Below are 18812 nucleotides of genomic sequence, written 5' to 3' on the forward strand. Positions count from 1 at the left end.
CTGGATAAAAACCAAAATCATTCCACACACATCCTATTTAAAAATCTTCATCTCATCTTTTATGTAAATGGATTAAAGTCTGCAACCAATTCTGTGGTCATACTATCTGCTCTTACATGAGGTAACACAAAATTTCATTCTGCCTTCTGAATATTGTCTGAGTAACTGAAGATGATGGTCTTTTTATAGCATATATCCTGGCTTCTTATAAACATCTAGTTTTAATGCTGATGGATGCCATGACTCCTTTTAAGGCTTTGAGGTTGTTCATGATTTTACATAATCATGAAAACAAGAATTTTTTACCTCTATTGAAATAAAAATCTCACTGACATATTATTTTGATGCTGTTTTAATAACTGACATCATTTACAACTTCCTTCTGCTGTAAGTTATAAAATTCATTGCTGACCAAAAGGCACATGATGATGTTAATTATAACTCATGCTTTTGCCAAAGCAGTAGTCACTTCTACTTCTAAATACATGCCTTTGATTTCGTACTCATTGGCCTTTTCCAGCAGTACCCTCTAAAGTTTCCTTATATAAGATCAAATGCTAATTTTGAAGGAAATAGTTTTCTAAAAAAAATACTTAGTTTTTAAAAATTACTTTTTTTTCTTTTTTCGGTAGCTTGCTGGTGCAGTGATCCGAACCCTTGACCTTGGTGTTATCACCATAATACTCTTAAAAACAAGATTCACTTTTGATCCCCCACAAATTGCTGCTAGGTGATATAAAAAAATGCATATGAGTTGGCACAAGAAGAAAAAAATTTGATGCAAGAAGACAAACATTTATTGTATACTCTAAATTTTTTCTCAAATGCCTCAAGCATATTGTCACACCTTCCATATTTCTCAGCGCCGCACTCTCCCACGTGAGCCACGGGGCCAGCCCTCCATATTTCTCAGATGTACAACAGAGGCAAGCATGTTAAATAGGAAACTGGCCCATCTTCCTAAAAACCACTAATAACTATTCAGATTGAACTTATTTACATGAAAGAAATGTTCAAAAAAATAACGTATGCATGTTCTCAAGATGTCTTACCACAAAAGTTGTCAATACACATCTTCAATACCTAGATTCAGAGTACCTTTGCCCATTAATAAAGAAAAATTGCAAAGGAAGGTATCTAAAACAGATCAAATTCAACAATATTTTCACCACAAATATCACAGAAAATGCCAAAATGGAATTCAAAAATAACAAATATCTAGGACTTGTACAGAAATTAGACTCTGCTACGTAGATGCCCTTAACTCTCATGAGATACGCAAGCACCAGAAAAACAGGACTCCTGCTATTCCCCACTGAATTACTGAGTGCTTAGTATATGAGATTTCCTTCTATGCCCCCAGCAGCAAACCATCTACAAAGCATTTACGTGTGCGTGTGTGTATTTCATTCATTGTTTTAAACTGTAAATTAATTGTGTCAAAGTAGTTCTTTTACAAGTATAAGGAGCCCTATCAATAACCTTGGATGATCAAGGCTAGGATTTACAGTCTGATATAGGATCCTCATCAAAGTTTCACTGAAACTTGCTGAAAGGGACCATACCTGTTCCTATTCACTACCACATAAGATAATATATGTACCAAGTCATATGTCCCATTTCCATCTACAAAAATATTTGGCATCAAATATATATACACATCTAATACTTGACTTATGCATTCATTTCACAGAAACCAATCAGTGCTAAACTTCTTATCCCTGGCTTCCTGATTATTGATACCAGTCTACTAGAATTTCTTGTATTACTAAATCTATTTAACAATAGGTCTTCAATTGCATTTAAGATGTGCTAACTCGTGTACCTGGCTTTCTGAGTTATAAGAGGTACATACTAAATACCCAAGTTGCTTTGAGTCAGCTCTACTCTCAAAAAGAATAATATTTACCCTCATCTCTCTAGCAAGATTTTCTTCTTCCATCTGAGCCTTATTGGGACCTCCCCTCCAACTTCAGCTTGAACAACCTTGTAAATAATATCTAGAGATTATAGATTTAAAGGCAGATGTTTGGCTAATAACCTGTCAGAGGAGGTCTCAACTTCCTTTTCCCATCAGATAAATAAGACCCCACTCAAGCCCCAGCTACTATACCTAATAAAGTAATGTCAAAGTGACCCTGCAAAGGATTTCGATGTTTCCAAAAGTTGGGACTATTACTATATACCTATAGGTGACCAAGGGAGAGATCCCCAGTGACATCAACTGAAATAATATGCATGACAGTTGAACTACAAGGAATGAAATTTACCTGCATGTTTTGGATATGGAACTAACCTATTTTTAAAAACTTTATATGGCTCCTAAACTCTCTTGAGAAAATAATTTGAATCAGGTAGCCATAGGGAAAACAAAACAAAACAAAACATTATGTTATTCTGAAAACTGGACAGCGCACATAGAAACAAGCACCTGTACCCATACTTTAAGCTGCACTCAAACATCACTACTACAGAGTCTACTTGAACTTCCTCACAAAGGATTAGTGCAATTGATGCTATAAAAAATTTATAACTCTAGTCATGCAGCATATCCTGACTCTTCCTGTAGGAAAAGTAGAGAACTACAAATTAAACGAAAGTGAATAGTTTTATGGAGGCCCCCAACCCATAAAGGAAGTCAAAACTTTACGGAAAATTTTTAGAACAGGTTAGTAATGACCCAACCTACTTTCTAGATAAAATATAACAAAAAATGGTAGACTGCCATCTATTATTTCTATGTGGTTTAAATAAAATGACTTTATTCTAGCCAGCAAATGAAGAACACGCGCTTTCTTAGATAAGAAGATATCAGCCATGCTTTCTATATAGGACAGAATATCCACACGTTTTTTTAGTAAATACTAAGAAAAAAATTGCTCAACTACAGCAGACCAAAAGCTGAGACTTATAGTCTTTGGTCACTTTGTTTTAAATTAGAGACTTTCTCTTTAAAGCTTACAAATTGGAATTTTGTTTTATTGAGTGAGTATGTGAGTTTTTATCTTTTAATAATTAATGGTAAAACTAGGTTGTACGGCCTGTCACCATCTTACTTTACGTGTTGCTTTATGTTTGTATTCTCATTCCTTTATTTTCTGTATTTTTCTATGGATACTACGTTTTTTATTTTTACTTTCTCCAATAAATCCAAGAGAATGCATATATACGGTTTTTAATTCAAGTAGTAGTTACCTAAAAGATTTAGAAAAGCCTTCTTTTCTGTTTCCGGTTCCTGATTTTATATCAGAATCATCTAAAATTCTTGTCAAAAATATAGATTTAGGCCATCACCATTAAATTCTAATAGTATTGTCACTTAATGTCTGTCTTACAATATTCTGCTATTTCATAAAGGATAACTTTTTCTTTTGTTTTACCAAAATTTTCTTCTGAATCCTCCTATCAGATGAATTTTAGAAGTCAACTTGCCCCAAATCTCCAGGATATGGGATTCCTTCCCATGTACTGTAAAACTTTTTCATAGGTCCTATGGGAGACTGAATTATTATTCCCAGTTATTGGCTTTTCCCATATCACTAAGAAGGTCATAAATCCTTGCCCATTTCCAAAAACTTGCCCAATTCTGTGAAATATAGTATATTTTCCAACCTATTTGGCTGATTAAAGTTGGGCTAGGTTGGGCATTCTTTGTCTAACAGATTGAGAGTGAACATGATATTTAACTTATCTGACCAAAAGCTACAAAAGCAATTTTATTGCTTGGCTCAAACTGTTATTCTTCCCCTTTGCCACAAGAAGAACATATTCTGGATTAGGGCTGCCTTTCCAGTCTAAGACCCAGAATGAGAAGACAAAAGGAACAGAGCCACAACCAGTCATGAGCAAGAAATTATTTTTGTTGTTTTATGAGCTACCAGATTTTGAAGTTGTTTGTTACTGTCATAACTAGCAAATGGTGGATAATATAAATTCTATGGTAATATTTTTCTCTGTACTCATTATTGAACAAGATCTGTACAAATAGGATATTAGTTAAAAGATAGAGGACTATTTGATTACAGATTGCCTATGGCTCTTGTTCACTGTCCATGTGGATGAGGGTAGACACTCCATCTCTATTCTGAATCTGGAGACCAGCCTTAAGTACACAGTAACCTTCTCCTCTATTTAGCAGCATCAAGTAGTAAGACACCTTAAATGGTGTATAATGTTAAATCTATTCCCTAATTCACTGACATTATAAAATCAATGAATTGCAGGAAAACTACATTCCCCACCATACACTACTACTGAGAATCTTCCTATCTGTAGCATCTTTTATTCATAAATACACTTTCTGGAATATGTACTGCTGGCATTTCTCATTCTTTGCCCTTACTTGCAAACATCTGCACTCTGCATATATATAGATTTGGGTTTGGGAAGACTATCAAGAAATGGGACTAGAAAAGAGATGTAGGCATGACCAAATCAGTAACAGCTAAGAGGCACTGACTTCATTCTGAGGCAACAGGAAATAAGTGTAGTCACAGGTGTGAAATGATTAGATTTGTATTTTAGAAAGATAACTCTTCTAGCCATTGAAAAATACTGGAAAGGGATAAGACCAATTATTGCATTTAAACTAGTTGAAGTTATTAATAAGGGAACCTAAATTCAAGCAGTAGTGATGTGGATGAAGGTGGATAGCTTTAAAAGGTATTTAAGAGGTAATATTGATAGTTTACCATGACAGATTATATGTGGGAAATAAATAAAGAACTAATATTTAAATAACTCGAAGAAAGGAAAACAACTGAGGAGTTCTCTCGGGGTTCTAATTTAAGTGACTTGATGGAGACAATGTTCCTCAGTAAAATTAGAAAGTCAAAGCAATAGAAAATGAATAGAGGAAAAGTATACGAGTTTCTATCTGGGTCATGATGAATTTGAGATACTTTCTACATGGAAATATTCCATCAGAGGTTTGAGTATATGAACCTAAACAGAAGGCAAGCTATAAAAAAACACTGGTAGTTGTCAGCCTGTATATAGTTAGATCATGGACCTAAAAACTGAACCACTATTAGAAATAAAAGCCAATAATATTACCATACTAAATCAACTAGAATCTCTTCATGATGCTTTATTAATTCTTTTCTTAAAAATTCCAGTCACTGCACAAAATGGTTATCACATATCATCCCTAGGAGAGAAAGGGAAGAGAGCCTAAACACTTCCGAGACCATACCATTAGTATTATTCCCAACTTCTGTTAGAAATATTCTGGGTTTCTAAGGATAAATTAAGCATATTTAGGCATGCAGCAATATTCTTTGTAAAGGCAAATGATATTTATTTTGGTTCTGGACTGATACAATTATACCTGTACATACAACTGTTATATGTCAATTAAAAATAATAATAAAAAAATCAAAACGAATGAAGCAATTTACTTTACTTCTTTTCTTTTTTGTACTTTACTTCTTTTCAAACGGAATGCAAAACATAAAAGTTAAAAGAAATGAAAGCTACAGCATGAGTAAAATAACAATACCTTCTGTTACAAGATATATGATTGAAATATTGAAGGACAGAAGATGTGGAAATGCAAACTACAGGAAAATTAAAGGAACAAACTCCATAAAGATGTGTCCAGAATTGCTGAAATTTCCGCAATGAATAATTTGTAGTTTCCCTTGTTGCCAAAAAAATGTCTTTTGGAGGGGCCAGGGAATGACAAGGAGACCAAAGATAAAGCAGAAGCCTTGTATTAGGGCAGAGGACAATTTACAGATTAAAATTAAGTGTTGAAAACTAAACACCACAAGTAGGATGACATTAAAAACACAATCTGCTAAATTTAAAGAAAACTTTTTATATAGGAATTTTTGTAGAAAAGCAATCATTTATGGAAAAAACTTGAAAATGGACTATGAGAAAACAGCTTATTTGTTAAGTCAATGAATCATAAACTGTACATCTAGAAGAAAACATATGCCCTTTCTTGTTAAAAGGTGATAAACTCATTAATTGCTAGATGTACTATAAACTATTATTAGACTTCTTCTGGAAATACTCCATTGAATAAAAAGGATTTGTCTGACAATCTAGAAGAGAAGGCTATTTGAATATAACATTACAAATTTTCTAGGTTTCAAACAAAATAATGTATTATCTTTTTTATTCCTTACAAAATAATTTGCAAAGTGAATTCAGTATAAATTTCCATTTTACTCTAGTTAAATATCACTAAACAAATTTTCTCTTTTAATAGTAGTAGCACATGTACATAAAATGCATTTTTTGTGTCCATGTTTCTCTTCAAAGAATGTTTTCATTACCAATTTAGTAAAATTTTTAAACTGGCAAACAAGCAAATATGAATATTAAAAACTGCCAGCAGTATATTTTTTCTGAAAAATATAAAGAAAATAAAGATAAGCTACAGTCTGACAAAAATATTCTAAATGTTTTTGGAAACCAAATTAATAATTATATTTTATATATAATAATAGCAGCCTAAAAAAGAGAAACAATCATTATAAACAGGTACTGATTTTACTTCTTTTGCTTATTAAAAGTAATCACATGTCATTTTTTTAGTCATCTGGGTTAAAAATATGCAATAAAATTTTAATATTATATGTATAATACGTACTTTTTCCTGAACTAAAACCAGGGAACATGGTCAAATATTTTTTATATCACTTTTAAGTGTACAGGGAAATCTGGTTAAGGTAGTTAGACACTGAAATATTTAAATTTTCCAGGTACTGTAATTCTGTTGCTTTACATATGACAATAGTGTTAATCAGGACTTCACAATGAAATATTTAATTTATTAAGGAGACTGTAAAATTCAGTTAATTACTGGAATAACTATGGTTAGCAAGATCTTTTTAAGAAAAAAAATTTTTTTTAATGACTTAAATTCACTAAACAAATTAATGAATCAAATATTCACATTACAAAAGGATTCTTAATATGATATAGGATCATTGTTATAAATGCTTTATGGTATTCTCTAAATATTTTATATCTTATATTCCACCAATTGGTCTATCAAAGAACCTGTATTTATCATAATTAAGAACAAAAGGACTACTCTTCCTAGAAAATATTTATAATCTTAAATACATTCATTTAAATTATCACTTGAAATTGATTTTTAGCTCATAAAAATTATCATAGTTTAGAGTAACACTAAAAATAAATATTAGTAATAAAAAACTGTATCCTATCAATAGACCATCTAATACTGAGGAACACAGAAAGAAAACTCATTAAATAATGTACTTTTACTTCATATACAATCAGATAAGGTTAGCATTATTAAAATCATTCCACAGCTGGCAAAAGTGGTTCTCAGAGTGGTCCACAGCCATTTTTTTTTTTTTAAGGTTATTTGGCAGGTTTTTATTAGGCAACCAATTCCTGCTACTGTAATCCTAAAGTAACAACTTTGATGTCCCTAAAACAAGTTTTTTTTTAAAACTGATTATGCATATTCATGGGGTACAAAGCTGACCATCACCACCAGTGCCCAAGATGTGATGATCAGATCAATACTATCAGCATGCTTACTACTACAAATTACAATTATTCCCTGTGCCCCACACCCAATTAATCCCCAACCTCCCCCCAACCCCCTGTAGCCCGAGGTTTGCTCTCTCTCTCTGCAAGTCTAATGCACCACTGTGGTCTTTCTTTAACATAACTTTCTCCAAGTTCATCCATGTTGCTGCGAATGGCAGAAATTCATTCTTTTTTATGGCAGAGTAGTTTTCCACTGTGTATATATGCCACATTTTCCTTACCCAGTCATCCATTGATGGACATTTAGGCCAGTTCCATATCTTGGCTATTGAAAAGAGAGCTGCAATGAACATGGGAGTGCAGGTATCCCTTTGACATAACGATTTCCAATCCTTTGGGTATATTCCTAGAAGTGGGATTGCTTGATTGTAAGATAGATCTATCTGTAGCTATTTGAGAAACCTCCATATTGTTTTCCATGGTGATTGTACTAATTTACAGTCCCACCATGTGGGAGCATTCCCCTCTCTCCATATCCTTGTTAGCATTTGTTATTCTCTGTCTTCTTGATTACAGTCAGTTTACTGGGGTGAGATGATATCTCAATGTGGTTTTAATGTGCATTTCCCTGATGATTAGTGATGTTGAGCATTTTTTTAAATACCTGTTGGCCATTTGTATGTCTTCCTTTGAAAAATGTCTGTTTGATTCCTTTGCCCATTTTTAAATTGGGTTATTTGTTTTTTAACTGTATAGTGGTTTGAGTTCCTTGTATATTCTGGATATTAATCCCTTGTCGGATATACAGTTCGCAAATATTTTCTCCCATTCTGTAGGTTATTGTTTCACTCTGTCAATTGTTTCCTTTGCTGTGCAGAAGCTTTTTAGTTTTATATAATCCCATTAATTTATTTTTTCTTTAGTTGCTTGTACTTTGAGTCTCTTATTCATAAAATCTTTGCCCAGTCCTACATCCTGAAGTGTTTCACCTAAGTAGTTTTACAGTTTCAGGTCTTACACGTAAGTCTTTAATCCATTTTGAGTTGAGAGGTGCAGGTCTAGTTTCATTCTTCTGCATATGGATTTCCAGTTTTCTCAACACCATTTATTGAAGAGGCAGTCTTTTCCCCAATGTATGTTCTTGTTGTCTTTGCCAAAGATCAGTTGGTTGGCTGTAAGTCTGCGGGTTGATGTTTGGGTTCTCTATTCTGATGCACTAGTCCTAGCATCTATTTTTATTCTAGTACCATGTTGTTTTGGTTACTATATCTTTGTAGTGTAATTTGAAGTCAGTAGTGTTATACCTCTGGCTTTATTTTTTTGTTGTTCAAGATTGCTTCAGCTATGAGGGGTCTTTTGTTGTTCCATATGAATGTTAGGATTGTTTTTTCCATTTCTGTGAAGAATGTCACTGGTATTTTGATGGGGATTGCACTGAATCTGTAGATTGCAATGATTTAGAGAGAGGTTTCTTGACTCAGGCTTTCAGGATTAGAATGATGATTCTGTAACATTCTAAGTCTCTGTGTCCTTGAGCAAGTTACTCAATTTCTCTCTTCTGCATCAGCAGATAATTAGATAACATAATTAAAAACAGTAATTGGCAAAATTCGAATATACAGAGATAGAAAACAAAACAGTGGTTACCACGGAAATGGGTGGTAGGTGGGAGATTAGGGAGATATAGAGCAGAGGATACCAAGTAGCAGATATATAGGTAAACAAGTACATCAAATGAGATCTAATTTACAATACCAAGAGATCTAACGTACAACATGAGGACTACAGATAATAAAATTGTACTCTATATGGGATTCATACTAAATGAGTAGATTTTAGCTGCTCTTGCCACAAAAACAAAAAATGAGTAACTATGTAAGATGTTAATCTGCTTCAATGCTAACCTTTTTACTATCTCTACATATCTATACATCATGTTATATACCCTAAATATACATAATAAAATTTATTTTTTAAAAAAGCAGTGACTGACACATAATAAATACTCAATGAACACCATGTTCTACTGTTACACATCCACAGGCACCCCATCATCCAAGATCAGATAGCACATAACAGCCCTTACCCATTGTATCTTACTGTCTCTAATGAGAACTACTCTCTTAGTACATTTTTAACTGATATACAAAAATCAATTTATACCTTGTTCCAGAATTTTTTTTTCAAAGCAAAGATACCCTAATTCATACAATCAGGAAAATTTTTGTTTTGTATCACCTACAGATTAATCTATGTTCTTTAAAAAAATAGCCCAATGTAAGAAGAATATGTTATTTGTAGTCAAAGGAAAAGGAAGTTTCTATAAAATTTATAGAAAATTTATTATATAAAATTATAAAAAATTATAAAATTATAATTTATAAAATTATAAATTATAAAATTATATAAAATTTATTAAGTCATTACTAGACACAAAATACAAAAAATACGATGTCACTTCAGGGTTAAAGTTATGCTTCTTGAATTAATTTATTAATGATTTGCTTATTTTTTAGTCATTAAATAAATATCAAATGTCTAGTGAAAAGAAATTTGTTTAGTTATTGTTCTCAATGTTCACTGGACTGAGATCAACCAGGCCAATATAAGATAATATTAGTCTCAAGGGATGACAAAACATCCAGACTTGATTGTTTGGGAGAATTACTCAAGGTAATCTAAAATAATTATGAACAGGATGAAATCACAACAGTAACTATATAGTGACCAAGTTTACTTACTCGAAAACAGATTACCTCAAAAATACTACATGTGTTGTCACAAGCTATTTGACTCAGTTCAATACCTACTATTTTTGTTGCTTAATTTTTTTTGTAGCATGATAAAGGCTAACTACATGTTAAAAGAAAAAGCAATAAATATACTATTATTCCTGGAAATTTAAATACTAAGGGGGTAGGTAAATCTAAAAACTAACTGAAGAGAAATGGTATTGACTTCCCCGCTTGAGTTAATACTTTCTTGAATTTTACTCACTACATCTAGAAAATGAATAGACAGTTCAAAACCAATTTTCACAACAACTGAAATTCAAAATATAAATCCTACTTAATTTATTTAAGTAATTATCTGTTGCAAATAGCATCATTAGAAGAAGTCCACATACAAAATATTATGGGCCATATCACAACAAACTATTTCGCTATCATTGATAATATACAATATTTTTAAATATAAAATTATAGTGTTAGAGACAACCTTGTAAGATCACCTAGATCAATGTCATTATAAAAACTAAAACCAGAATGAACTAAGTGCTTACTATTTGTGATCTATATATTTTATTGCATTAGTCTAAATAATTCTCTAAGCCACTATTACTCCAATTTTATGATGGTGGAAACTGAGGTACAAAAAAGTCAATAATATAATCAAAGTTACACTGATAATCAACTCAAGATTTGAACCCAAGTCTGTTGGACTTGAAAGTGCACACATATAATAACAACTACAACACAGACTTCATAATAAAACAAAGCCACAACAATTCTCCAGCACAAATAAAGCCTATCTTTGAAGGTTCTAGAAAATAAAATTATTCCTTCAGTAAGTGATTTTAATTCAAAACCCCCTATATAAAGTAAAAACTCAGCAAGGTTGATAAGAATGGTACAGTAGTGCCAACAGAAGTAAGGCTTACAGAAAGGTTTTAAGGTATCATAGAAAAGGACCACTTAAAGTTCATGGAAGATAAAATGCTTCAGCTTGAAACACAGAAGGCAGAGGAGTAACCTATTTTAGAGCTTAGCTTTTATTTTTTTTAATTACTTTCTCCAAAAAGTAATTAAAATTAGACAATATTGCAATTTTTTGTAATGTATTTATTATGTAAACAGATTTCCCAAAAAGAGTATATTAAATTTTCTCTGGAAAATTTTAAAACTTCAAATTGATTCTCATTCATCTGGAACAATTTTATATTGATTAGAAATAAAATGATATAGCCTATTTTGAGGTCCCATTCACCTATAAGGATTGATGATATATCCATAAAAGAAGAAATTCTATCCACCTTGCATAACCAAGAATCTGTATTCTTCAAATACAGGAAGAAATCCCATTTAACCACTTGCTTTTAACATTTTAAAAAATGAAAGACTGATGCACATATTTTTCTATAATGGTTTCCTTCAAAACTTTAAATAACACGAGACTGTATTACTTATACACGCAATGGTCTACAAAAGAGCATATCTCAGGCATCAAGGGCTTTGAACCAATTAATGAAAAAGTAATAGAGAAGAATTCAAAATAGCACATAACTAAATCACAACGTAGCTTGGAATTGGGTTTGTATTATCAAAAAGGAGAGTGATATCTTTCTTATTATATGTTTTCTATTGGCTACAAACTAAGAACATCACTGAAAAAGTTGGAATAAATTATTACAGGGAAAAATTAAAGTGAATGATATAAAAGAACTGAAAACAAACAAATCAAAATGAAAACCAGTATGTTGACTCTTCACACTGTCTTTCTCTCCATGATGAAATAAGTACAATTTAAATACCAAAATATAATATAAATACTAAAATGAGTTTTGAAGACAGGCAGTGAAAAATAACGTCTTAGAGGAATGGCCTACATAACATGTTAAATATGATTTTAGCACTAAGATTTTGCAATACAAGGGTACAGCAAAAAGTTCATGGAAAGATTTGTATTATCCTTTAATTCTAATTTTCCACAAACTTTTTGAAGTACCCTCGCAGCTGTTCATGATGGAATGAATTATTATGACAATTTTAGTTATAATATTTCAAATTGTATAATCTTTCTGATTTTCACTGAGCAACAAAATCCATTTCAGGTTAAAAAAAATATGTATTTCATAGAAATTCATAAGGCATATTTAAATTACACATGGGAATTTTCTAGTGGCTACTTCATCTTCAATTTCTTTTCACAGTACTTACTAGGTTTTAAATTACTGGTCATAATGTACCCTGGTTCACTTAGATGATAAATAGCAAAACATTCTGAATTTAAATACAGGACTGGAATTTAAATTTTGATTTTTCCACTAAGCTGATCTGCCTCCCAATAAAACTATTCAAAATCTCATAGCAAAGTAGTATCACAGCAGGGAATAACCTCAGGTTTCCTTTTTATTTCAAAGCTTTTAACTTTCAAAACTTCAACCTTTAAATTATATTGATATAAAAGAAAGCATGATCCATAGATGGGAGCTCAATGTGGTTAATGTACAGGTCAAATTTTCGATTTATACTTTAAATAAAGACAGTCCCAATACAGAAAAAATATTATTGGCAATACTAAAACAGAATTTCATTAATAGCTAATTTAGATAATAAATATGAAAAAATCATGTATTACATTTCATTGGACTTTAACATTTTTCTCATAGTTTCACTCATTAGTTTTTTTCCATCAAGTCAAAAGTAGATGACCCATGAAGGATCTCATGTTTATGTGAACATACTAATGATGCATTTGTATATTATTTTTGGTATAAAAATTAATGTTTACCTATACATCTTGCCCTTTAAAATTCCCAAGCACAGCAATGTACATAAAATAGCTGCTAAAATTCATATTTAACTTCATACATAAATGATTCTAAGATATAATATTAAATGAGAGTTGGATGCATACATTAGTTTTTAATAAAAATAAAGGAACCTGTAAAAATTATACATGAAATCAACCTCACTATTAGATATTTAATTTTTACATAAACATAGATATGTCACTGGTTAGATCTGGATCCTCAAATATGAACTACATATAAAGAAAAGTTAATGTTAATATTGTGCCAGTCTTATGTCATGATAATAGCATTATAAAATAATACCACTCCTTAAGATATAAATTATGTATCTGTTATTAAATACTATTCTTATGAATAAATCTTACCCTAGTAATTTCCTTCTTGCTGACAGGATTTTATGTACAATCCAAACCACGAATATTTGCAAAGGATAAAGTTAGGACTAACATTTTCCTCAACTGTAAATTATAATCACTGTGCTGTATCTAGTAAAAAATTTTATTTATTATCAAGGATCAGGCATTCCTTTATGGTTCTAAGAATTTTAAGTGTCAGGGTTTCTTTTATATTGTAAATATATATGTGCCTCAGTGCTAAAAAAAAATTTTATTAGCATTTCAAGGACAAAACCCACATAGTATAATACATTCACACAGCACTGAGTATATCATGCATAATCTAAGTGTGTAAAAATATCAGCAATTGTACATTTAAAGAAAACTTACCAGACAGTTGTTTCCACTTGACTATCATTGAGCTGCCGATTGTCCAGTTGGGCAAAAAGTGGGAAAAGCACTTGAATCCCTCCAATTGAATGAATTGCACTATGAATTGAATGTGTTACTATAGCTTTCACATCCTATGTCCAAAGACAAAAATGTTTATTAAACTTCTACAGCATAATTTTCATCACTATTTATTTCCTTGTTCCAAATATATTTATAAGATAACTAATTAACATAGTTTGACTAAAAGCTCTCGATTATATACTTTTGATATATGTACAAAACAAAAAATACAGGTATCTTTGCTAATCACTTTTAAATTTGAAATCGTCAGTTGAGAGATCTTTACACTGAAAATATAAAGCTAAAATCAAGTTATTTTAGGATAAGAAAACTATTAATGGATTTAAAGACACTGAGGTAATTTTTATGTTAGGGAATATTACTAGTACATTCTTAAAGCAAGGTATATTTTTATATATAAAAACTATCTGCTCAGCTAATCAATCAATGTTATTTCAGAGGACTGGTACATAAAAGATAACAGATATGACAGATTTCCTACTAAGGAGACAAAGCCAAGGTAAAGTATATTGCCAAAAAAAGTTAAGAGGCAAAAGTACCATTTAAAGAACTGGAAAAACAAAAACAACAACAAACAAAACCCAGCAATTGTAGACTTACAAACAAGCAACGTGTGATACAAAAAGATACTGTCAGTGATGATAAGAACACAAAAACTAAGCTACCACCTTCACCCACCTGGAGCATGAGAGCATGTGGGGAATGCACAAAAATTGATGCATTTTCCTTTGGTGATGATTCCAGGCAAAGTTGAGCATCAGTGGCCTTAGCATTATATGTAAAGGCAATACTACTTGCAAGTTTCCCATCATATAGAACCTGTTTATGATGTTCTGCCAAATGAATATCACTCTCAGATTTAAACTTGAAGGTACTCTAAAAAAAGAAAACTAAAGTAAACATTCTATTTAAAGGTAACAATAAAACTCTAAAGTTTTAAAGCAGTGAAACAATTAGGATAATAAACAATTTGTAGTGCACTATCCATGTGTCGGGCACTACTCAATGATGTTACTTATTTTGTTATTCTCACTTCAGTTAAGTTTTATTATGCTAATACTCAGACCTTTGTATCCTCATTTTCATTGCTTTTGATTATTTAGGAAACAATTTTATTAGAAAAAATATGAAGCCAGACGATATTACATACAAATAGAATTTTACTTTCAATATTCGATAGCATAAATTTAATTTTTCTTCTTAATACTTTCAAAAGTATTTATATAAGTAAACAGCTCCTGTCACATGAATTACTTACATGGAAAAATGACTTAATTTGAGACTATGGAAAAACTTGTTATGCAAAGATATTCATATCTTTACTAAAAAGCACATCAACATATTGAACAGCAACGCTACTCCATAATAATATCGCAATATCCATGTTAAACTCAGAAGAGAAGTTCATGAAAACATGTTCTTAAATGAAAAAAAGAACTAAAGATGTGCCAGCTGTAACGAGAAAGGTATTGTTAGAAGTGGTAACAACTGTTCTGCATAAATGAATCTGACAATGACAAATAATATTCAACCTCTGCAACATTCACGATATCAGTATTTCTATTATTTTCTGCTTACAACTACTAAAAACACATGCTATAGAAATTAAGATCTAGAAAAGAAGGAGCCAGGACATAATTCCAAGTATTCTGACTTATACTCAGTATTCAATGGATTGATAGTCAAGTCATCTGAATTATAATCCTAACTCTGCCACTAGTTTTTTCAATGGATGAGCCAAGGGCAAACTGTAAATTTAATCAAGCAGAACGGTGCTGCCTTCTTAGTTGATGACATTATGCTAAGAAAAGTCATGTGTGCAAACGATGGGAATAGTAACTGGAAGCAGAGCAAAATATGTTCTAGCTAGTAGAGCTACCTTAAATTTAGGAAACTCTGTACAAAAATTTATACAGCAGACTAAAGATGAGATCATGAACAGAAGAATTAAGATTATATATAAAAGGGTTTGAATTGGGATTGCATACTCCAGAGCCCCTGGATATGGTCTATTACTGCTGCTAGTCCCATTGTTTTGTTGTAGCCAGTGCCAATGGAAAATACCCAACAAGCTTCTGTTTATTATAAAACATAAGTCAATATACAACAGGCCTATGCTAACATTATAACCAAGCACCTTGTAAGAAAATATTACCCATGAAGCATATATCCAAGGGTCAGATTACACTGATGCTGCAGTTTTTAAAAAATTCTTTTTAGCACTGTTTCCTGGGAAAGGATTATATTTTGCTTCCTTATTGTAGACTTTCCTTATTAATGATTCCTTTAATAAGATATGGATATTTTCTGGCAAATTACTATAAAAGGCTCACTTAAAATTTTTCTAAATTAGAAAATCAAATACATATGGCCACATCATATGATTTTATGCTGGTTTCATAAGGATCCTTAAAATATGGTATTTTATCAACTGCAACAGATATTCACTCTAGCTATGTGAGTCCATAAAAATAACACTTATTCATAAATGTTTACCATAACAATGAAATGCAGTAGTAATGAACTAGTAAATGAAGTAGTAATTAATTTAAATAACATGCTACAAAGTGTTCACTAATAATGAAGTATTTAAAATTTTAAAATATACCTTAAAATACAAGCCACACCAGCAAAAACATGGCAAGTTAGACTACTTGCTGCTTGAAAATTTACTAAAATTATAAACCTTCCAACAGATAATGTAATTTAACTTTCCTTTCAAAAACTTTCAAAATAGATTTATAATTTTAAAAGTTATTTTTCTAAATAAAATTCTATATACTTTATAGAACAAAAACATTGTTAGTTTTAGTCTCAAAGCACTTAGAAAAATAAAAATGTAGAGTATAAATAAATACAGAAATTATCTAAAGAGGCAACATATAATATTTATTTATTAATATTAAATGTTATCCCATATTTAATCCTCAAATTGTCTGTTAACATGTCAAAGTGAGAAGGCATCAAATAACACAAAGACTTCCTAATTCCAGTGAGCTGTCACAGATATTGGTTTTAACATATAATGATATAAATATCTGACTGTTTAGAGGAGAATACAGGTAATTAACATAGATAGTAAAATAGACTTAACAAAGGAGTAGATAAAAATTGTTGTTAAGACCCCCTCTCCCCAACACACACATAATGTTGCATCTAAAATTCTGAGGAATTTAAACCTGAAATTCTTTTCAAAGTTTTATATATATCAAAGTCTTAGCTTGTAACCAGAATTCATGTCAGAGGCAACCACATTTATTTGATGCCTGCAATTGAACATTTTTCACAGTTTACCATTATATATCACGTAGAATTTCCAGAAGAACTTCAAGAGCAGTTCAGAAATTTCGATTGGGCCCCAGCCTATTGTTTTATACTACTATACTTGTGACCCTGTACTCATTTCTCCTGTTAAACAACCCTTTATGGGTTAAGACTGATATAAACATCTTTGTTTTCCCTACACATAGTGAAAGCTCAATTAAGAGCTGATAAATGAATGAATCATATAAAATCTACAGGCTAACAGTTCCAGAAAAATAAATCAAATTACACAGTAAAATCTGGAATGAGGGAGGATGATAAAGGGAAGGATTAGTTGCACACAGAGCTAGGTAAAGTTCATTTTTTACATATACTCATGTGCAAAGGATATATATGTATTATATATATCATTATTTATTGTTTACTATATGTCATGTGTTATCAATTTTAATGGTATTTTTATCAATTTTAAAAGGTATTTAATATAATATTTCCTTAAAATAATAATAATGGCTAACATTGACTGAGCATTAACTCTGAAGTGTCAAAAGGATACCTCAAATTAGTAAGTGACTTTAAAAGTAAACACTGGAAGAAACACAGTGAATTAAAAAAATACTATAAATATTCTTCTTTAGGTGACTATAGGATTTTACAAGAGTTTCAGTAATCATTATGAATCAATTAACATATAATATGACTTGGAAAGTATATAGGTCACTGATCCTATAACAAAAACAAAAACATTTCTTAATATGAAATATCAAAAATATACTTTTATGGGTCCATTTTCAGGGTACAGTCAAAGGAGGCACATATTTCAGTTTACCATGGGATACCATCTACAATTCCAGTGGAATTTCAAGAGCATCTTAGAAATTTCAAAATGACTCTAACCTATTGTTTTATGCCACTAAACTTGTAACACTGTAGCTGACTGCCAGTTGCTTTAGAAGTAAATCTCTGAAAGGAAAATATTATGAATTCTATTTTTTTTAATAGTTACAGAATGTAACAGCTAATATTTATTGACTCCTGTATTATACTAAGTACTTTACAAGTCTTATTTCAGAAATAATTTTTTTCATGCTTAAAAATATTATTGAGAAAAGGAATGGTTAGTTTGTCAAAAGAAAATTTTTTATATTAAGTGATCTGGGCTTCTAATTTATTCAGTGCTTGCACAGCTAATTAAAAGAAACTATAGCAGTTCAATACTTAAGTACCAAGACAAGATTATAAAGATCCTGGTCTAGGTAGTTAACAGTACACTTCTAAATAAAGTTAGTTTCTACTAACAAAAAAGCTGAAAGAAATCTAACCATTATGGCTTAGTCATGAGGATCAATACATACATACCTACAAACCTATAAGTAATCTCCTTATGAACATCTAAGTAAAATGTTATCAAAGAGTTTTTGCCAAGACAGAGACTGGGGAAAATTTGGCTTTCAATTTTCTTCTGGGCAATATTTGTAGGAATATATATTACATACAAATGACAAGTTCAGGTCAGGAAATTTATTTCATACAAAAGGATTTTAGTTCACTGGGTTTTGGTTTTCTTTATGTTTAGTGCTCTAAAGGAAATAAATTATTAGCATGATACATAACAAAGCAAATAAACATATAAGGATTTTAAATCAAGCTTTAAAAAATGCTCCTTATTAGAAACTAAGATTCAAGTCTTTTAATAATTTTTTTGAACATACTATTGACAGGGA

At 31.0% G+C, this 18812-nt stretch overlaps 1 protein-coding gene across 1 annotated transcript in view; it reads right to left on the minus strand.

The window, feature by feature from the left end:
• The window catches only part of NBEA (neurobeachin), a 657479-nt gene that overhangs the window by 522551 nt on the left and 116116 nt on the right, over positions 1-18812 (minus strand). Inside the window, exons 9-10 of the mRNA XM_063101747.1 lie at positions 14503-14700; positions 13741-13874 (exon numbers count right to left, since the gene is read on the minus strand). Of these exons, the coding sequence (XP_062957817.1) occupies positions 13741-13874; positions 14503-14700 (332 nt within the window). The remainder of the gene's footprint in view (positions 1-13740; positions 13875-14502; positions 14701-18812) is intronic.

This window comes from Cynocephalus volans, chromosome 7, assembly GCF_027409185.1.
Source record: "Cynocephalus volans isolate mCynVol1 chromosome 7, mCynVol1.pri, whole genome shotgun sequence".
Lineage (NCBI taxonomy): Eukaryota > Metazoa > Chordata > Mammalia > Dermoptera > Cynocephalidae > Cynocephalus > Cynocephalus volans.